The sequence below is a fragment of the Lissotriton helveticus genome, chromosome 4_1 (genome assembly GCF_964261635.1).
Source record: "Lissotriton helveticus chromosome 4_1, aLisHel1.1, whole genome shotgun sequence".
Lineage (NCBI taxonomy): Eukaryota > Metazoa > Chordata > Amphibia > Caudata > Salamandridae > Lissotriton > Lissotriton helveticus.
This window is the reverse complement of record NC_136063.1, coordinates 834503955-834526909: the sequence shown is the minus strand read 5'-3', so window position 1 is coordinate 834526909 and position 22955 is coordinate 834503955. Positions and strand designations below refer to the sequence as shown.

The window sequence follows — 22955 nt, the reverse complement described above, 5'->3', positions numbered from 1 at the left end:
TTACTCGTTACATAACAATGCTTCTGGCTTGGATCGAGGGGAGCTAGCCAACTTGACTACTCGGCAAGTACCATACTTGTCCACCAGAAGATGTATCGCTTTAATCATAGGACTTAAGTTGAATTCTTATTTGGGGTTTAAGAAAGTTTCAAAACTATCCCAAAACTTAAATCTTTTGCTTATATTTCTTAACTTATCAAGTTTGTTAATTCTTATTGCCGAGTTCAGCCATTCTGCATGAGTTGGGCATGAGGATCCTATCCATTTGATACAAATTTCTCTCCTTGCAAGAACTATTAACACAAAGAGGAGATTTTCCTGTTCTTTAGTAAGCCCCCCTTCATTACCTGAGTCTAAAATCCCAAAAAGAGTAAGAGTAATACTCACAGTTATTTGTTTGGACAGGATAGTGCTCAGGGTCTTACCGACTTGATCCCAAAACTCTTTCAATTCAGGGCAGTCTTTAAACATGTGGATGTCGTCTGATTTTTCCTCTCCACATTTGGGGCATTTCTTTATTCCAGCATTTTTAAATTTGGAGAGTTTTTTTGGTGTCCAGTACGCCCTATGGATTGTATACAAATGATTCCTCTTCAGAGCCGCGGATTTCAAGTTGGACCAGCATTTATCTACTGATTTTTCCCAAATTAAGTCCAAATCTGTAATTACAATGTCTTTCCCCCAAATTTGGGTTTCCATATTGACGTTGATATCATTGGCCATTATCAAAGCCCAGTACCACTTTGCTACTTCTTTTGGTAATCGTGCTGTTTTAATCATGTCATCTTCCAGTTTTTCGTTACCGATTATACTGGGTAAAGTTCTAGACCAACTTAACAATTGATAGTATTTAAATTTAGATAGAGTATTGTTTGTCATTTCTTGCAGTTCTAACCATGTTTTTAAGTTTGGACCATTTAGTATTTGTCCCCAGTATTTGATGTCTGCTCTTTTTAATGCCAGTGCGAGAGTGTCTTTTAAGCATTCTGGGGTTCCAGGAGATTCCCAGATAGGAGCCCACTTGCTGTAGTACGATATTTTTAGAATGCCTCTAATTTGTGTCCACAACTTTGCTGCATCTCTTAGTATCTTGAGCTTTATTTTTTTGAAGTATTTGGGGTGTCCGAACTTAAACAATGCATGGTCCTCCAATTTTGTAATTACTTTAAAATAAGTAGGGTAATGTTCGTGGTTTTTAGTAATACTTTAATATTTTTAAATTGGAAAGCTCTGCAGTACTCCACCAAGTCTGGGCTGGCCAACCCCCCATCTTTCTTACTCCTCCTGATCTTTTTCCATGCAATCCTCAATCCTTTTGCTGCCCATATGAAGCTTGTTATGTTTCTCTGTGCTCGAGCTAATTCCGTCTTTCCAAATTCCATTGGTATTGCATTAAATAGGAAGGTAAACTTTGGTAAGATGGTCATCTTGATTATATTCGATCTCCCAATCAAGCTCAACGGTAGAGAACTCCATGTCTCAAGCAGTTTTCTTACATCTCCGGCAACTTTATTTAGGTTTCTGTTTGCAATCTTCGCTATATCATGGTTTATTAGAATTCCTAAGTACCTTATTTTGTTTTTCATACAATTGCTTTGAAAGGTCGTATTCCATGTCATGAGCTCTGTCTTCGTTTGATTCACCAGATATCCTGAGATTCTCCCGAAAGTCTTTAAAGTTTTCTCGATTCTTGCTTTAGCTTTTAGATAGTTATCAGTAAAAATCATTAGGTCGTCCGCGTAAAGAGCGATTTTTTTCTCCCATGTGCCATATTTGAATGGAGTGATTTTGTTATTGTTTCTTAGCTTATTTGCCAGTGGTTCAATATATAAATTGAATAGCAAAGGGGAGAGTGGACAACCCTGTCTCGTTCCTCTGGTTATCTTTATATTTTCTGTTAAGCTACCATTAATTAGGACCTTGGATCTTGGATCTTTATAGATCTGGTTTACCATGCTGATAAAGTGAGGTCCGAAATTGTTCTTGACCAAAACCTTCTCAAGAAAGGCCCAATTGACCCTGTCAAAAGCCTTTGCGGCATCGACAGCAAGTATGGTAAGTGGAATTTTCTCATTTGTTGCGATGTCAATTGCAGTTAGGAGCTCTTGTGTTACTTCATGTAAATATCTTCCTTTAATGAAACCTTTTTGATCTAGATGTAGTAATTTTGATAGTACTTTCCCTAGTCGAGTTGCCATTATTTTGTAAAAATTTTATAGTCCGCGTTTAGTAATGATATTGGACGATATGACTCACATTTAAGAGGATTCTTACCGGGTTTCAGAATGATTGTGACTATGGCATCATTCCAAGAGTCTGGTATAGTTTTCTGTTGTGTTAAGATTAGGTTGATTATTTTAGTTATATGAGGGAGTATGGAGTTTTTCAGTTTCATATATAATTCGTTTGGCAAGGCATCCGGCCCCGCTGCTTTCCCCTTCTTCAAACTTTTAATGGCATCTGCCACTTCTTCTTCTTGAACTTCTTTATCCAGAGCCTCTCTTTCGTTCTCTGCAAGTTTTAGAAGTGATGCATCTTTCAGGTTAGAATTAATCATTTGATCTGAGGGGTTTATATCTTCCGTGTATAGATCCTTAAAAAATTTCCAGAATTCATGCTTGATAGTGTTTTCATCAGCGGTAGGAATTGTTTGATCGTCCGGGATAATACTTTCCACTTTATTTTTAGCTAGATCTGATTTAAGCTTCCATGCCAACCATTTTCCGCAACCTTCACCAAACTCATGTTTTGCCAGTTTGCTAGAATCCCATTTTTTCTGTAACCTCTCTTCCAAAATTTGATAAATTTTATCTTTTTGCGTCTGTCTTTTGTTAAGAAGATCTTGTTTCTTTTCTTCCTCTTGTTCTGTGAATATAGCGATGTCTAAGGAGCTAATCTCTGATTCCAAGTCTGAGATCTCTTGTTTTACTTGTTTGTTTTTATGTGCCCCTAAACTCAAGAGTTTACCCCTTATGGCAGTTTTAAAAGTATCCCACGTTATCTGTTCTGTGGTACCTGATGCATTTAACTCAAAGAAGGTATTTGTCTCAGTTTCCAGCTCCTTTGTAATTTCTTCGTCTTCTAGCAAAGTTCTTTCGACTGTGAATCTCCTTTCAGTTATGTTTTCTGTGATTTGTAGTTCTAGTTGTACTGCTGAGTGATCTGACAAGTGAGCTGGTAGGTGAGATACTCTTTTCACTTTCTTAGATATTTCGTTGCTGACCAAAAAGAAGTCGATCCTGGATTTATGTCCCAGTTTTTTGTTGTACAGCGTGAACGGTTGTGATTTTTCTCCTTTGCTTTTCCAGATGTCTACCAGATTGAGATCCCTTTTATAAGACACAATCCATTGTCTCATTTTCTTTAGGTTAGTATGTCTACCCGGTGGTGATCTATCTAGTTTTAAATCCATTACTAGGTTAAAATCGCCTCCCAATATTATGGGAGAAGTAGCTAGTAGTAGTTGCGAGTACAATTTTCTCAGTGGATCAGCATCGTCCAAATTCGGACCGTAATACCCTGAGATAATAATGGGAGAATTTCCTATTTTAACATTGGCTATGGCCCATCTTCCTTTACTATCTACTTCTGAACTGGTTATAATGGCTTTTAAGGACTTTTTAAAGATTATCGCTATTCCTTTAATATTACACTGTTGTGTGGTGCATACTAAGGCATCTACCCACCATAGGTTCTTAATTATTTGATCCCATTCTTCTTTTAACAGATGAGTTTCTTGTAATATCATTATCTCGCTTTTCTCGGTTCTGATATACTCTAAGATTTTACTCCTTCTACTTTTTGTCCTCAACCCATTCACGTTCCAGGATAGGATTTTTACTTCCCTACATACACTCCCCATTTATTCTGTTCAATTGTTTGAGAATTATGCTTCACTCCTAGTTGTTTTAGTTTTCTGGATATTCGCAGATGAGGGATTTTTTGGTTTTTTTCCCCTATTTTGCTCCCCACCCTTTTTCGTGTAGTTTTATACTTTTCAATTTGTGCTTTAAAGTTACCCTCCCCGGGGAAGCCTCCATCTTCTTCTCCTTCGGTTATCTTCGTAACCCTTTTGGCTTCCCGATCCCATCCCCGTGATTTTTGTCTATGTACATTTAAAAAATGAATTTATTGGTTGGTTTATAGTTCCTTCATATTTATTCTATGTCTTGCCCTTGAGTGTTGATTAGATCTATTTCTCCTTATACTTCTTATTATATACTTTTTTTTGTATTTTCAGAGTTTATACAGGATTATGTGAAGTTACAAGTTACCAAGTTGTCTATATGATTATATGTGGATAATTAACTCGGAGGTTCTTCTGAACGCATTTGTTCTCTGATTAGCTCTATCAAGTTTTTTACCTCTTCAGGCTCTTTTAAATTATGCATTTTATTTCTCCACATAATTCGTAATGAGGGTGGAAATTTCATTTGTACCGTGGCGCCTAGTCGTTGCAGTTCAGACATTAGATTTCCCAGTTCCCATTGTCTGGTCTGAGAGGCTTTTGACATATCAGATCTTATTTTAAAATTCCAACTGTCTTTGTTGAACGTCCCTTTTTTCAGTGCCTCTCCCAAGATCCTATCCTTTAGCACGTACGTTTTGAAATTGACTAGGATCTTTCTAGGGGTTTTCCTTTCTTTACTCTCTCCATAAGGATCTATATGCACTCTCTGTATGTCCTCATCTAGAGTTCCTTTATCTGCCCATGGGAAATGTTCCATCAAAAGTGCCACTACAAATGCTTTTACATCATTACCTTCTTGATTCTCCGGCACATTTAGAATCCTTATGTTGTTTTTCCTTGCTTGATTTTCTAAGGATTCCATTTTTTCATTCATGGTTTTATTTTCCAATCTCAGAGAGTTTATTTCCTTTCTGTTTTTCTCCACCTTTTTGTCCAAACTGGCAACTTCATTTTCTACAGCTGTTACTCTGTCACCTAGTGCGTTCAACTTGCTGTCCAATTTCTCGCAAACCTCCTGTATTTTATTTTGTTTTGATTCGGAGATGGAGAACTTCTCTTTCATTTCTACCCATATTTTTTCAAGAAGTTCGTCTGTATGAGTTTTTGTTATATCCTTGTTAAATTCTACAGACCTTGAGTCGTCATCTCCCTTATCTTCAACCTCTTCAGTTATATTTGCAGTTATATTTGTTGCTGCCGCCGCAGAAGAAACAGCGCCCGCTTTCTCTTCTCTTCTCTCTTCTGAACTGCTCTCTTTAGTTTTCCAAATTTCTTCCAAACTCATATTTTCTACCAAGTTCTTTTTCTTAGTTCGAAGTTTTCTCCCTTTCTTTACGCTACCTGCGCTCGGTTTCCCAGCTAGAATTGGGACTGCTCGCTGTTTCTCTTTTCTTGATGAGTGGGTATCTGACGGTTTGGTTGTGAGTTCGGTTGTTATACCCTCTTTCTCTCTTTCCAAAGCTTCCGATGTTCTTTGTACTTCTAAGGAGCTAAAAGATTCCGAGTTCAGCTCTTGCTGCTGAATTTTAAAATAAGACCTAAGAGAGGGAGTAACTTTTATTTTTACTTTGGATTTCTGAATAGACTCCAAGTTGTTTTCTTCTTTCTCTGAATTATTCTTTAGGTGGTCTCTGAGTAAGATTTTTTGTTTTTTCCTGCTCACTCTTGGAGTAATGCCTTTCGGAAACTGCTCCTGACTCAAAAACTTTCTATTCCGCAAACTGTAGAAAGATTTTGCTATGCTAGGCTGACTTTCAGATTGTAGGGATTCTATTTCAAATTTGGTTTTGACTTGCACAGTGTTTTAAAAAAAATGTTTATTTCACAACACATCCACTAACGCTTTGGTATATCTCCTACCCTGAGATGTCAACAATACACACAAGAACACTTCAAAATAATCAAGTAAGTAGCACAAATGTAAACTGGTCTCCGGGGGGACCAAACCATGTACTAAAAGTGAAATGTGAACTGCAGAGGATAATGGACCTGAAGACTCAGAGGAGCTGGGGAAACAAAGAACTACCCAAGGTAAGTACCCAGGAACCCCACGGAGGCTGTGCACAGAGTGAAAACACAGCTGTGTGCCCACTGGAGGTCAATAGAGACTTATGTTGCCGTTTTAAAGAAGGACCCTTCCCAGGAGACCCCGAAGAAACCCTTTGGTAGATAGAAGGTTGGAGAGCTACCCCACCCAGGATGCCCCAGGAACCGGGTTACCTGCACAGGCAAGCCAGGTATTTAGTGGTGATGTGAAGTTGGTACCTCCTGTAGACTACAATGGAAGACTTCGAAGTAGATGGCTCTAGAGAAGCCTGTGAAGTCTGGTGGAATCCAAGGGTGGATTCTTGAAGAGGAGAACCTGCAAGCAGAAGGGACAGTGTCTATGCCACTCAGTGGTGACTAGGATGCACGGAAGCACAATGTTAACTGATGTTGAGAGTTTGCGGAGTGAAGACACTGACCTTGTCGCTGCAGCTGTGAGGCCCAGGCGATGCTAAGGAAGACTAGAAGCTGTGCACGAACTGTCCCATGTCTGTGTCTAAGTGGTCCGTGTCTGCCGGAGCACCAACAAACCTTTGTAGTCACAACTGGTGTGGGAAGTGAAAAGATGCAAATGTTGGGACCAGCAAGGTCCAAGGGATCCACCAAGTGCAGGAGAGTCCGAACAGGCCCGAGCAAGCAAGGGATTCTACTGAAGCAAGGGAAGACCCTCAAGAGGACTCACAGGCCGAAGGCACAGGAGTCACAAGAGGACCTAGAGCAGCTCATCAAAAGTGGAGGCCCACGGTGCGGATGATACAGTGAGGTCATTGATCTTCGAGGGATGAGGTTCTGGAGTCTGGAGCTTCTTGTAGACTGAACATCTCTGAAGGTGGAGAGCCAACACGCCTTGGCAGCGGCTAGTCAACATGGTGCACAGGGATTTGGTCCCAGCGGCTCCGAAAAGGGATTCTGTCCTCAAAATTGCAAAGAAGACAGGTTAGGCCTCTTGAGAGCTGCAGAACCACCACCTGTGTTATTGGGCTTCGCGAAGAACCGGCAGGAGCAGCGGATCAGTCCTGTTCGTTATGGTGCCTGCAGATGCAGGGGAGTGGCTCCTTCACTTCAAGGGAGATTACTTCTGATGTCCTAGATGCCGATCAGCCTTCTGGAGAACCTAGGTGAATCACAGACAGACAACGTGGAACACTTGAACAGCGATACCAGGAGCAGCAGGAGTCTTCCTTGATGCAGTCTCCGTTCCAATTGAAGTCCAAGTGGTCCAGATGGGTGAAGAGTGTCTTGGTTTTAGAGGTGAGTCTTGTTCCACATTGAATCGAAGGACCCACCCACAGGGTAGCTGTTAAGTACCCTAGAGAGAAAGGGTTGGAATGACTCTGGGTGTCCCCCCCCACCCCCCCCAAAAGCAGTCTGGAGGTGCTGGAAAGCACCCCCACCCCAGCCCAATAAACTAAGTCTTGTCCGGGAGATGGTCACACCTTCCTGTGACAGGAAACCTATTGGTCCACCTTCCTCTGCTTGAGCTACGCTATGCAGCAGGAGGGCAGAATTCTGTCTGTGGTTGGCAGAAGCACTTTCTTGCTGGCAGACCCTTAAAGGCTGTTACCGGTAATACAGGTGTAGTTCCCAAAGGAGCTCCCCAGTACATGGGATCATTCTTCCAGGACCGCAATCTGTGTTGGGGGTCATAATTCCAGCATTTTTGATACCATACATGACCAGGTTCGGTTGACCCATTATATAGATAAACATCTCGTAATGACTGATCTCCACTATATATATATATATATACATATATATATATATATATCTTTAAATGGGGTACCGCACTTACAAAGCCTGGAGAGGTTTGTAGAGGTGTCCTGCCTCTGCAGGGGCACCCTCGCACTTATAACCAAACGCACTGCCCTCAGGACCGAAGAGCATGCCATAGGGGTGACTTGTAGGTTTTAAGTGCAGTGACCTATAAGGAAGCGTATATCTATTGTGAGGGATGCAAACACAAATTCACACAGGATGCAGTGGAAGGCGTGTAGACACAGTTTAAGTGAACTCCCATTGGTGGCACAATACATGCTGCAGCTCATGGGAGACCACTGGCATACCTATGCCTTGGGTACCTTAGTGCCATATCGTTGGGACTTATAAGGGGACATCAGTAGCTAATTATGGCAGTACCCAAGTACTTACCAGAACCAATTTAGGAGAGGGATCCCAGATGCTGGAGTCCTGATTAGCAAAAAGTGGGGGCAACCATGCAAGAAAGATCCTGCCTTCCTACAAAGCTCTTTTAGGTCACATGTGATCCTCCCACTTCCCAATTGAAGGAGGATTGTGGAGTTTAAAAAGGAGAATAAAGATGGTGGTCATGCATAGGGGGATAGTGGGCTTATAGTTGATGTCTTAGTAAGGCCCCTCCTAAGTCAGTGCTTACTCATAATCGGAAAAGCTTTGGAAACAAACTCTTCAAAGCCCAACCATTAAAAGTAAAAATTGTGCAATGCTTGTGAATCTAGAAGAGCTTAAATCTGCAAAATCATTATTACAGATAAGTGGCTGGTTACACTGCATGTATAATATGTAGCTACTTTTTAATTTAAAATTGCAAGTGCAGCCGTTCAAATGTTAATGGAATGCATGTTTTTTCTTCTATGCCTTTTGTTTTCCTCATTGTGGGTGTAACTTATTGTAACCTTTTGCTTTTAGTGTGCTGAGAAGGACAGTGATTTTTCTGTTGAACCAAATGATCTTTTTCTTACACCATGGACTGAGCAAGCAGTTGAAGTTTTGTTTACTCCACAAAATTTGAATACAAAATCAAAAAGGTAAAACGTTTCACTTAATGGATCATAAGCCCTTCTAAAACAGTTGTGCTTCGCGCCTACGTTTAAACATTGAGTAGTACTTTTTTCTAAATGTTTATCTGAACAATGATAGCATCGGGATACCAAGTCATTTATTTTCTAGTTAGTTCCACAAATTGTATGTTCATGGTAACCTGTTGTGTCCCTCAGCTCTATCTTGCTCCTAAGAAGATTTTAAGTTGTACCAGTGTTAAAAACATTTTTCATTGTCCACCAACAATATTGCTTAGGCCGAAAATGTTAAGGCTTTCATCTGTGACAAATGACTTAAATGGAGTAACTTTTTTTTGTAAACACATTTTTATTGATTTTCATTGCAGCATTCAAAAATTCTCCATTACATGTAGCCAACATTCCTCCCCCCCTTCAATTGACAACCTATGGTTTCAATCTTCTAGTAATGATTCCGCTAATGAAAGTTCATGTCCAGTGTTCCCCTTGTATTACAATAATAAGCTGCTGCATACTACCAATCCACCGTTATTGTGGTAGCTAACCATCACTGTTTATATATTATATTAAACAAATGAACAAATGAGAGCTCCCTCCCCATTCCTCCCTCCCCCCTCCGTGCCAACGGTGTGTTCTGCAATTGCGACAAATTCAGATATAAAGTTTGTGTTGACAATAGGCCAGGATGCTCTATCTTGGTTCTACAGTTACCCCTGTACGCCCCATCACGCTATTCCCTGTCTTCCCCGGTTGATTGGTTTATCAGCGTCTGAACCAACTCCTCCCATGCTCTTGCCACTTCTATCGCCTTTTCATTCTTCTGTCGGAGCGCCATTTGGAATCGAACCACTCCCTCACTACTGGCGCTTAAATGGACTAACATGCACATGTTTCCTTTATAGTGTCCATTGAGTAACAGCCTTTGTTGTACTTGATATTTTGTTTTCCACTCAGCATTTTATTCTGTTATTCCTACACGCATGTTAGAGAGGTTGTGTTGTTTGAGATTTTGATTCATGTAAATCTCTTTTTAGGTAACTTTATATTGAAAAAACATGGGTGGACCGGGTTAGTAAGGGAGTTTTTAAAAGGTAGACTACTTCGGGGTCCTCAAGTTTCCGAGTTCTCTGCATCAGCACCCCATGCAGTTCAGGTTTTGTCTTTGCATTTTGGGACATATAGTCCTGATTTTATAATATGATAGATTAGACTGCAAGACCAACACCGCAATTAAAAACCTGGAATGGCTTCTGCCCCCCCACAACATCCAGCAGGAGGTTATAGGCCAGCCCCCTTTTCCTATTTGCTCTATTCGCTTTGAGGGACTGTAAAAAGCCTGTGCCCTTGCCTAAAAGATGTTCCTTTCTTGGTCAATGACAAAGGTGTTTCAAGAAGTGTTTTTTGAATTTGTTTTGTTTCATTTCCTTAAACATACCAACTATTGATTTTGCCTGTAATTTGGTTGCCCATTTAGAATGTGAGCTATTTAATCTTTTATTTTTAACGATGTGTAACATTGCTGCTGACTACAGTTTCAGTTCTTATTTAGGTACAGTGGCAGCTCCTCCGCTAAGGCGGAGGAGCGTTGCCCCCACTGCTTGCAGCAGTGAACTAAAGAAAACCTAAAATGATAACTTGTTGTGGGCAGGCGGGGCTGCTCTGCTTACAGGGCAGGGGAGGAATAGTTTGGACTCCCAACCTGTGCATGAATGTTGGGCCAAACATTAATGCGCCAAACATTCATGCGCACTTTCCCATGCCCAGGCCCCCATTCCCTGGCTGAGTGCCGATCCACGGCGCTCAGACCAATCACACCGCTTCTCAGGGGAGCCTGTGATCTGGGTGCTTCCTGCTTCCCTGTTCTTGCTGGAGGGACGAAGGAGGGACGACAGAGGAGGGGCCTGGTAATAAGGCAAGGTTTTTATCTTTACCTCCTTATCCGCAACAACAACCGAGAAAATAGCCAAAATATAGAAACAGTCTGGTTTTTGGAATTTTTTTTGAAAAAGTGCTGCACAAGAAAGCATATTTTTTCTAAAAATGACATCAATGAAAGGTTTGCTGTCCTATATTCCCCATCTTTAAAGTTTTCACAATTAAGCAGACCTGTATTAACGAAACTTTTTTTTTTTATCATAGTTTTGCCATTGTCGTAAGAGGTAGTATCTTTCCTAATGTTGCAGTTCCAACCTACTTCCAGTTAGTGGTGGAAACCAATGTGAAACCAATGGGTGATGCAGGAAAATACATAAATTTCTAAAACTTACATAACAGTAGTTCCCTCAAGGTTTTTCCCAAAAAACTAGCTGTTTGAATAAAAACAATATTTAAAATAACTAAGTATTGACAGCCGTTAGTGACAACGTTTTCATCTGTAACGTCTTGTCATAATGACCCGTTTACAAAAGCAAATATTGTTACGTCCGCTAGACAGTCGTGGGGATATATAGGGTTTGTAGGTTCTCCAAAAACCCAGTGTACCCAGAAGTCTGAGCTTCACCTTACAGTGGTTTTTCATTGTCTAGCGAGTGCATAGGAATTCATTTGGAAAAACCTAATGAGTGAAAAATGGATATGAAGGAAATCTATGTATTTTCGAAATGTACATCAGATAGTGCGTTTAGGAGAAGGGTTTATTTGCACACTTTTGAATTTGTGGGTGCCCACTCTAGCATGTGATGCAAAGGGCATTTCGCAAAATGTCTTCTTTCCTGCACACATGTTTGTCAAATAATATTTTTAAGGATTTATTGTAAAGAATAAAGTAAATCCCCTAATGATTTTTTTTTTAAACAATGCAACACCATCATAATTCCATTTTAAATAACTGTCAATGTGCAAATCATTGACGAAAAAGACAGTAAGAAATTAATAAAAATGTACACTTTTAGCTCTGTTGCCCTCTCCCCAGTTTCCCTAATTACTTTATTATCCAGATGCAGTTTAGCAATCTGTAGTCTGGCCAATTCCCTAATTATGTTATTATCCAGATGCATTTTGCAATCTCTGGCCAAATTGCCTCTTTGTTTTATTATTGAGACTTTTAAGCACCCCCTTTTGTGTTATTTACTCAACACAGTTTTTCAAATCTCTTTTGGTCCCAGGTTATCACTTAGATTTACTGATCCTTGCAAGGCCTTTTTAATTCTATAGAAGTATTCTTTCTGCTTTAGCTCCCAAATGCAAAACGGTTTTACACCGGCAAGCACTTTGTATGGTTTTAGCGACACTGATGAAATGTGGAATAACATCTGATGTCTGTTTATGTTCATTAGCTCTGAGTAATTTTCGTATGTGTGACAGAGACTTCTAGCTGCAGATTCCTTACCGTAGAATGTTCCCCTGGTGTCAGATTGGATCCTGTAGATCTGAAAGAAACAGTTATAGATTCCTTACCTTAAAATTACCCCCAGGCCTCAGACTGGTTCCGTAGAATTTTTTCGTCAGCAGTACCTCTGCCCGTCAAAGTGGCGTCGGTCGGCTCTGCTTAGTCATTGGCGTCGTGGTCGCTGGGATGACTTTGCGGTATTGACTTAGACGCCACCCTCGTGCGCTGACGTCAGTTCTTTCTTTTTCGGCACCAGTCAGCATAGATGCGGAGAGAGCAGTACCTCCAGTCATTTTTTTACTGACTTTTTGGCAACTTTTGTTGGCACTGTTTTTGAGTCTTCGACTGCAGGTGCACGAGGGATGCCCGGTTTCAAGACCTGCGGCTCCTGTAGCCGATTGATGTTGGTGACGGGTCCGCACCACGTGTGCCTTTTCTGCCTGGAGCGCAACCACGGTCCCAAGTCGAACTCTGACTGCGGACCATGAGTCCGAAGTCTTTGCGGGAGCGGTCCCGAAACCTTCTCGAGGCCCGGCAGTTGGCTCCACAATGTTCGAGGTCCCGGTCGCGTGGGAGGTCGAGGGACCAGTCGCTGAGCCACCACCACCAGTCTTCTTCCATGTCTTTGCACTCTTCAGGTAAGTCGAAGCATAAGAGTAAGTTGAAGAAAAATCGTTGCTCTTCGACTTCTCTCAAGAGGTCGGCCGACGCGACGAGGTATGCTTGTGGTGCCCCTCCCTCGGCTCCACGTGCTGACCCCGAATTGTCGACTCAGAGTTTCCCTCCCTTTCCGGGACCAGGAGCGACCCTTCCCAGCTTCGCTAATTTTACGAAGCAATGCATGCCATATTTGGGCAGTCCTACTCCCCCGGCGGGACTTCGGGCACCGCTGACTCAGCTGGGGCCCTCGGGCTGCGGCTCCGGCCTAGGCACCGCAGGGTCCCCTCGGATCCATTCCTGGATCCAGATCGGCGCCGGTCGACCTGATTACACCTGCCCTGGCGCCAAATCCACTGCCACCATGTCTGCAGCCAACGCCTGTTGTGTCCCCAGCCGGTGTCAACCCCGGCCTCCACATTGAGGTAGACACGGAGCCGGACCGTCGACGACAGACACCGGATCCTGCACTGACGGGCATTTGTCTGCCCTTGTTCTATCCTGGCTCTTTTAGACCGGATTGGCATCCAGAGCAGGGTGAGGAGGACTGGGAGGGGTCTGGAGACCCTTTAGCTGACCAGTTGGGTTATGAACCGGACTGGAGAGAGAACTGGGGGAAGCCAGTGGTCTGCATACATCACCAGACCTTGGCATGTTGTCTCCTCCTACTGGCTATGGAGGAGGAAGCGTCTTACGCCGTGGTGTTAATAAGGCGGCTGATGCCCTCAAGCTACCTATGGTGGCAGTCAGGACTAACCACTTGACAGAGGTGCTTCAACCGGCAGCGAGCTCCTCGGAGCACCTGCTACCGTTTAATGAAGCCCTCACCGACATCCATTTGGACACCTGGTCCAAGCCCAACACGGGCTCCTGTGGGTAGGATGATTGCCTGACACCGCCCGGCCCCGGGCGACCCCACTTTACTCTCCCAACACCCCATCCCTGAGAGCTTTGTGGTCCAAGCCTCCACCTCCAAAGGCGTGTTCCCTAACGCAGTACCTGAAAGGGAATCCAAAAAGCTGGACCATCTTGGGAAGATGTTTTCTTCCTTCAGCTTGGGACTGCAGTCGGTAAACACTGTTTATCTGTTGGCACATTACACCCTCTCCATTTGGGATATGATAGAAAAAGTGCTGCCCAAGTGCCCGGAGGAGGCCCAGGCCATACGTTCCCATGCAGTTGCCGAAGGGGGAGAGACAGCAAAGTTTACCATCCGCTGTGGGCTGGATACAGTTGGCTCACTAGGCAGGACGATTTCCACGTCGGTAGCCCTTCGATGCTACGCCTGGTTGAGGTAGACTGTTTTTTCCAGGGATGTCCAGTCCACTCTTATGGACATGCCCTTTGATGACCGTTGGCTATTCAGTGACCAGGCTCACAACGCGCTAGAGCGCTTTAAGGCCTCGGGCTATGGCCAGGTCCTTGGGCCTCTCTGCCACCCCACCTGCGCAGTCTGCTTTTCGCCCCTTTTGTGGTTACGGAAGGGGTGCCCCGCCACGTCCTGCCCAGAACTACGGGCCAGCGCAAGCTGTTCAGCACCTGCACGGCCAGGGACGTGGGAACCACTGCCGAGGTTCTGGGGGCCAGTGGGCGGGCCAGTCAACCCCAGCCCTCCCTGCAGCCTCCAAACCCTCCTAGTGGGACTTTTCAGTGCCACCAATCGTCAGTGGGTGGCAGGATTCGCCATCACTTCTAAGTATGGGCGAAATGCGCGAATTTGCGATCCGCATAATCCGTGAATTGGCGTGTGTTTTTTTTGAGTGTTCGCAGGATTTTTTGCGTATTTGCGGACTGCTTGCAGCGCACCGACCGCAAAGTTGCACATGCGGTCGTACATGGGTGCGGCAATCTTGTGCGCGTTGCGTATTTCCGTTTCCGGGCGCTATTGGCAATCTTGCGTTGTGTGCGGCGCGCTATTACAAGTTCTTGCGTGTTTTTGCGTGCTTGCGGGGGAAATATTGAGCGAACTTACCCACGTCGTCCTCAATGGGCGCGGCCATCTTGTTTTTCATTCATTGCTATGGTTCTGGGCCTGGCTTTTCTGTCCTCTTTTAATCTTTGCAATCCTTTGTTTCTTTGAACTTTTTTTTGCTCTTTTTTGCTCATTATCTATCTCTATTTGTCTAGATCTATATTTTGGTTTTTTTGTTCACATTTTTGTTACTTTAATAACTACTTTTTTCGTTTAGCTCTTTTTTTTTTTTTTTTTTTCCCCCTATTCTTTTCTTCTTTCGGCCAGGACCATGGCAAAGGGAGCCGGCAAGTCAAAGGGGAAGGGTCCCGCACCCCGTAGCCTGCTCCCTTGTGGGCGATTGAGGGGAGTGGATGTAGTGGCCAGGGAGGTTTTTACCGCGGTAGAGGTGGCCACCATGATATTTTTTGTTCAGCGCCACCTCCCTAAGACGGTGGCAGCAGGGGGCAGGCCCGGTAAAGGGTATGGCCTCCGGGAGCGTCCGCAGCGGTGGGTGAAGGTGTGCTGGGCCATGCGGAGGGAGTCGGGGGTCCGGCGCACCCACGACCAAGTGACGCACCGATGAGCAGACGTCCTCGACCGGGAGCAAGACCTGCTCCACCTGCTAGGTGTGGAGATCCCTTGCCTTAGTGAGTAGCTATTTAATAACTACTTTGCTTTCTTCTGCTCTGTGTTATATTGCTAATATATGTTTTTCCCGAAGAGCAAGAATGCTGCCTATTCGATTACATTGCAGGTAAAATAGTGTTTAAATAGCTTCTGTGATTGTAGGTGCTCGCCTCCTCAGTGGCGTTGCTACTATGCTTACTTGTTTGTAACTTTGTGCTCATTTGGCCTGAGAATATGTATGAGTGTAGTACTTTACAGAACTGCGTAATGCTAGAGAGACTGGAGACTCAAGTCTAGTCCTTCCTTTGTACTCCTGGTGCCACTAAGAAGAAGCGATAGTGATGGATTGATAGGTTGAGTATATTATGACTTGTTATTAGTAGTAGGACATTTTTTAGTGCTCTGCAATCATGATGACACTGTGTCTGTCACGTCTCATGCTGCTGAGTGCTGGCAGTCGTAGTAGAACCTTTTTTGTTGTTGGTTTAGTTAGTGAGTTACATAACTTTCCAAGTAGACGGTCTGTGAATCCAGCAATACTATACTAGTAGTATCCTCCCAGTTGACCAGATCAGATGGGTCAATACATGTAGTGCAATTGTTGCTATTTTGTTACCCCAAGATAATTTTAGATTGTGGTCAAAGAAATCAAATATTTCAAAAAAACAATCATCCATGTTGTGTTTCTTTATTTCATGATCATCAGCACCTCCCAGTGGCAAGGCGACTAGCACCATTGAGACTCCGGTGGAAGAAGGTGGACAGTCACAGGATCGGTCCCTCGCAGGCTCTTCTCCTGGCCCCAGTAAGTTGTTCTATTGTTATATTAATACGTCTACTTCCCTAACTTTTACAGCTACTATTCATTACAAACTGTTTCCATATTCTATTTTTTACAAAATAGTCTTTGATCTTCTTCTAATCTAGACTACTTTCTACATTCTTATCCTGCCTCTACCATAACTCTCTGTGCGACTACTATTTACGATTATGAGTCGGTCTGTGTAGGTAGCTAAGCTTGCCCTGTCTGCAAACGGTGTTAAACAAAACTTTGATCCAGCAATAGCTCTAGGCACTGAGTGCAGTCATCTGGGTTGCCCTTGCTGGCTATTCCAGTCTTCTTAATGTAAGTGCTTTGACAATTTCCAACAACAAAATGTCAATGTTTACACAAAGAAAAGGGTAGCAATTGCCTTTTTGATTTGCTAGGAGCACATACCATACCGCTAGTGTTTCAGGGACTATTCTGCACATAAAGAAGAATGGACAAGAGAAATACGACATTATGGATGATAGGTGCAGTTCGACTTTCCACATACCTCAGTCCGAACAGAAGTTGAACCCCTGATCCCCTGACTATCTAGTGTGCCTGACCAATGATTTTACAACCCAGAAGAACAGAAGAAGATTACTGCCGAGTCCCGGCCTATCTGAGTCACTGAAACATGACTGCCAAGTGCAGTAGTTCAAACCCTTCCGCTCACTCACTCGTGAACAAAAACCACACAGTGTTTTAGTTTTAAAGTTTTATTTTCAAATATGAAGTGAAAAAATGATTTCTTTATTTTTAATAGCGTAGTATTCGGAGCGAGCACTGCTGATAGATGACGTCAAAGTTTAAACAACATTTCCATGAATCAAATTACTTTAATGTAATAGTTAACAGACACATGAAATTATTAGAATAACTGTGCGGGAGCCCCCACCTTCTTTAAAGTACTTAAAGTACTGCTGGTGATGACTTACTAGTAGTTGGCACAGGGTCGAGGCTGATTTGACATATCGCCATGTCTGACCTGGGGTGGTGTGGAGTGCAAAAAAACGCTGGATTTAGGCCCAGATCTCTGTACTGGGGTGAATGTATGACATTGTTCTGCATTCTGTCCATCAATTGTTGTTTTTGCATTTGTCACCCCGAGTGGGATGGGTATGCTCAGACGTGAGTCCCATGCTCTCCACACCACTGGAGTCAAGCTATCCAGGCTGATGAAGGCTGATAGCCAGAAACCGGTCCTTGGATGCTTTGATTCCGGTCCAGGAAAGACATGGCTTGGCAGTTCGGGCTTGACTATTCCCATGAGGCACAGGGTCGAGGCTGATTTGCATATAGCCATGTCTGACCTTGGGTGGTGTGGAGTGCAAAAAACGATGGATTTAGGCCCAGATCTCTGTACTGGGGTGAATGTATGACTTTGTTCTGCATTCTGTCCATCAATTGTTGATTTTACTAGTAGTTGGTGGCAGAATGGCAATGCAATCTTCTTTCTGTAATTAGAAAAATGGTGCACGTTAAGCAAGCATTCATCAGTTGTCCTAAGAAGTGTAGCATTTAATGGAATAAGCATATAAAAAGTTAACACCCTCCCCAAAACCGTTACTTTTTTTCAATCCCAGTCATAAAAAATGTGTTATGTAACATTTTCTTCCATTACGAAACGAAATAGGGGGTTGTGTATGGCATTGGAAAATATGACATGTTTTTTCTAGACGTCACAACATCTGAGGCGGCACAGATGACCACCAGTGCCGGGGCCGGCAGTGCGGAGGGCTCAACTCTAGGGGCGGATGCGACGGCGTCACCAGGAGGAGCTGGGGGGGAAGGCTCAGCGGCGGCGGACGATGGTCAGTTATTATACTCCTTACTTATTGAAATTTTTGAGTAGGCTCGCAAAGGAGTGTATGATGTACTGTACAGTACACTAGTACAAGTACACTGTACTGTTAAGAACAGTTACTAATTTAGAACTACTTTTTGGCTATCACAGAGAAGGCAGTCAACCTTGACTTGTAATAGCATTAGCGGCGTTACTTATGGCCCCCTCTATTTGACTTCAACTCAGCTGGCAAACTTTTATCGTGAAGCCAAGTCATATCAAATGTACTTTAGGGATGTGAAGAACGAAAAGTGAAAGAAGGGTGAAACGAAGGACGAGCGAGTCTTAACATTTATGACTGTAAATAATGGTGTTTTTGAATGCAAGTCCAGAGAAGAAGACAGTGGTTTCCAAATTATAATGAAAAGGGTGTTAGTTGGTTGTTGGGAAAAGAAAACTTGGTACATTTGAGACATTAAGAAGAATGATAGACGTACTTTGAAACCTGGATGTTATCTTCTTTTTCCTCATCGATAGCAGAGGTGTATGATGTAGTAGAGCAGACGCTGAGTGGATGAAGATTGTTACTTTGAACAACATGTCCGTGCCAGTGTAGCAAAGCTGAGAAAATCCAAATACTAGAATTTGTGATTGTTCACAAATACTCCCTGCCTTGACTAAAAGTACAGTACTTTACTTTGCAAGCACAGCATCTATTGAGTATGGATTGTATAGTTGACAACATTATATCAAGTCAAGTCCCTTCCTCCGCCAATTATGGGTACCACACTCACTCCCTATGTTAATAATTTTATTTCAGCTGTGTCATGGGTGGACTATCGCTGTAGTTCACTCAATTTATCAAAACAAAACACCTAAAGACATCCATCATATAACAAAGGATCATGTGATCGGCAGGATAATGATATATGATCAGAATTGAATAATCTTCATTCTTCTTTTGTAGTAGTCAAGGCCCGGGGGGCAGTGCGAAAGATATCATTACATTGAGCAGTAGTGGCCAGTGGCAGTGCCACCCCTATAGAAAAGTAAGAGCTTCCTATCCCCACCTGCATGTTCTGCTTAAAGTACTGCGAGTCTGCGTCATCATGGCTTCTGTCTGTTTTTCTTGGGTGCAAGCTGAGTGAGCTGCCATGCCGGCTACCACAAGTTCACGTACCAGTAATTTCTTTTGCAAAACAAGAGAAAAAAGCAGAAGACTTTTTTGTAGTACTCTCTGACTATGTATGTATTAGTGAGTCCATCCATAGTCCTGCTAGTGGAATTCCTGAAACTCCCAGTAATATCACAGGCCTACAAAGACGGCGGAAAGATACATGCCAAAATGTTATACTGTGTTTGCTACTTGCTGGTGTTCCTTTCGGTTGAATTATTTTGACTTTGTTAAAGACTATTGGCTACAGTATTTTTCTTTCTTTCTTCATATAGATGCTTCTCCGGAAAAGCTCACCAGAAAGGAGATGGCTGTCCGGGCCAGGGCCCGTAAGCTGGAGGCTATTTTTGCCGAGTATCGGCGGCTGTGGGCTCGGGAGCAAGAGGAGGAGACTGCAACCACTGCATCCTCCTCTAGTGCCCCGGGTCCACCAGCCAGAAGCCTCCAGCCAAACAGAGCCGTGGCCCGACAGCCTCCCGCCGCACAGCAGCAACACAATAAGCTGCCCCCCCAGAGCCTGGATGGTACGTTAGCGCCGCCGCCGTAAAAGAGCTGCGGGACGTGCAGCAACAGCTGTCCACACTACGCCACCGGAGGAAGTGACTGTCCCTTGCCCCTTTTTTAAAGAATGTTGGGGGGTGGGAATTGGGTGTTTGGGAAAGGGGACTTTTGGACTTTTGGACATTGGTTGAGGTTAGGCAGGGGGGTGAGTTGGGTTAATTTATTTGATTTTTTTACTACATCAATATATTTCTTAATAATAATTTTTCATACCAAAACATAGTATACGCGTTCATATTATTTTGTGTGGGGGTGGGCGGTGGTTACTGGACGTTTGGTTTCTTCTAACTTACCAGCATGCATGAAACATCTAGTCCTGAAATGTACCAAAGTGCCAGTAACCGAGTTAGTGAATTCAGTAGCCCTATTAGTACATTACTAGTAGTACTGGCAGTCTCTGCTCTCCTCCCAGACCTCTCCAAAATGCTTATCTTATCTGTGATTCGTGTTTGAGAATAGGGGTAGCCACAGGGCTGCCAGCATGGCAAATGGTGATTAAGGTTGGTTGTTGACTTGAATCCTCGACGGATGAAATATCATTGCTGTGCTGGTAGTAGTAGTGGTACACACTGGCAATAGCAGCATATGAAAAAAAAGGAAATGAAATATTGAGTGGCCTGAGCGTAGCATTAGAAACAGTACGATAGATAGTACGCTACAGAACAGTGCCATAAATTGTAGCCTAAGCAGTGCTAAAGTATTCTAAATATAAGTACTAGTTTCGTGGACTATGGCTACTATAAGAAATGTTATGAAGGCAAAGGATACTTAAACATAAGAATTAACCATTTGATTCGTCATGTGTACGAGCATGATGTTTGATGCTCAATCCACGATGTCGCACGTGAAATTCCATTTTCCAACATTTTTCTGTTGCTTAGACCTTATCCTCCCCTGCAAGTGTGTGGAATTTCTTGTCATTTAGTCATACCTCAATGAAAAACCACACAGCCCGGGGGAAGGGGATTAGGGTTTTTGAAGATTGGATGGGAATGGGGTTTTTTGGGGGGAAAGTTATGTGGAGAGAAGAAAAAAAAACACTGCATGGACAAACAACAAATGAAGAGAAACAAATGTTTGGATTCAAAGATATCCATAAATCTTTTAAGGGACATAAAGGTAGTGCACTACTGCATGCATGAAGTTGTTTGCTAAACGGATGGTTAGGTTACTGAAAAGTTGTACTTACTACATCTTATTAGTAAGTATGAGGAAACAATTTGACATTGACACTAGTAGAGGGCTGCCTTAATTACGCAATTTCACTTGCCTTTCTGCCCTCATAGAGAATAAACACTTATTATTAGTACATTAAGTTAGTTATAAAAATAGCAAAGAAACGTATGGAATAGCTGGAGAGATGACTTTGAAGCAGAGAACAAAGAAACGCACCTAGTCACATTCGTGGAAGTTCAAGTTTACAGCAATAACATTTAAAAGATAAGGAGAAGTTAGGAGAGAATACTGTAACTTTATGTTGTAGTTGTCCTATTGAATTGGTGAAGTTGCATGCATCCAGCCATTCCTCTTATTCGCGATATACTCCTCCATTCCATCTTACGCTCCTTCAGTCAATATTGGTGACCAGACACACTGTCCACTGGCTGCCTGATGAGTAATTGCGGATTGCGTCTGAGTTCAGCGTTTGTTCCATGGCACATGGTAACAGCCGGCCTGTAATTTCTGATGGAAAAAAACAGGAAGTGAACCAGTTAAAAAAAATCTAAGTTACGCTGTTAGTGCAAAAATAACACTTTCAGTTTTCAGAGCTGACATTATTATTATATACAATCATCACTTCAAAAATGCGTAACCTGGTTCTCCTTTACAAGGATAGTAATAGTAACTAAGTTTGAATTCTGTGGATCCACCATGGATTTCCCTAAAAAAAAATTGCAAACAAAATTAGACATTCCCAGGAGTGCTCCCAGACCCCTGAACCCAGTCGGCAAAATGTAGAACACCCCCAAGTAGCTCCCTAAAAACATGCAATACTGCTACCAGTTTGAACCCTAACTTCAAATCGTGCCAAAAAGCACTCTGCAACTAGGCCCAAACCCCCTTTTCCACCATGGCTTTTCTTCAAAACACTTGCATTCAATATTAGACATTCCCAGGAGTGCTCCCAGACCCCTGAACCCAGTTGCAAATTTGTAGAAGCCCCCAATTAGCCCCCTAAAATCATGCGATAGTGCTACAGGCCTAAGTTCAAAACGTGCTAAAACGCACTCTGCAAGTAGGCCCAAACCCCCCTTTTCCACCGTGGATTTTCTTCAAAACACTTGCAATCAAAATTAGACATTCCCAGGAGTGCCCCTAGACCCCGTAACCCAAGCGCAAAACTGTGAACCCCCCCAAGTAGCCCACCAAAAACATGCAATACTGCAACGGGGATGAGACCTAGTTGAAAATCAAGCAGAAAGCGCACTTTGAAATTAGGCCCAAAAGATCCCTTTTCCACCATGGATTTTGTTCAGAACACTTGCAATGATTATTAGACATTCCCAGGAGTGCTCCCAGACCCCTAAACCCAGTTGCAAAAATCTAGAACCCCCCCAAGTAGCCCTCTGCAGAAAAGCAATTTTGGGGAAAAAAAATAATTCACCTCGGATTTTCTTCAAACCACTTGCAATCACAATTACACATTCCCAGGAGTGCTCCCAGACCACTGAACCCAGTCGCAAAAATGTAGAGCACCCCCAAGTAGCCCCCAGAAAAAATGCAAAAGCGCTAACTCTAACTCCAAATCGTGCCAAAACGCACTCTGCAGCAAGGCCCAAACATCCCTTTTCCACCATGGATTTTCTTCAGAACACTTGCATTCAAAATTAGACATTACCAGTAGTGCTCCCAGACCCCTGAACCCATTCGCAGAACTCTAGAACACCCCCAAGTAGCCCCCTAAAAACATGTGATACTGCTACCAGGTTGAACCCTAACTCCAAATCGTGCCAAAACCCACTCTGCAGCTAGGCCCTAACTCCCCTTTCCCACCATGGATTTTCTTCAAACCACTTGCAATCAAAATTAGACTATCCCAGCAGTGCTCCCAGACCCCCCCAAAAACCTAGAACCCACCCAAACAGCCCCCCAAAAACACGCAATACTGCTAGGCCTCAGTTTAAATTGTGCCAAAACGCTGTCTGCAACTAGGCCCAAACCCTCCTTTTCCACCATGGATTTTCTTCAAACCACTTGCAATCAAAATTAGACCTTCCCAGCAGTGCTCCAAGACCCCCACAAATCTAGAACACCCCCAAACAGCCCCCC

General features: G+C 43.2%; 1 protein-coding gene across 2 annotated transcripts in view; it reads left to right on the top strand.

Annotated features, from left to right (window-relative positions):
- The window catches only part of CEP192 (centrosomal protein 192), a 2224848-nt gene that overhangs the window by 1091455 nt on the left and 1110438 nt on the right, over positions 1-22955 (top strand). For both annotated transcript variants that reach the window (XM_078687485.1, XM_078687486.1), the window contains exon 28: positions 8681-8799. In XM_078687485.1, coding sequence (XP_078543611.1) covers positions 8681-8799 — 119 coding nt within the window. The remainder of the gene's footprint in view (positions 1-8680; positions 8800-22955) is intronic.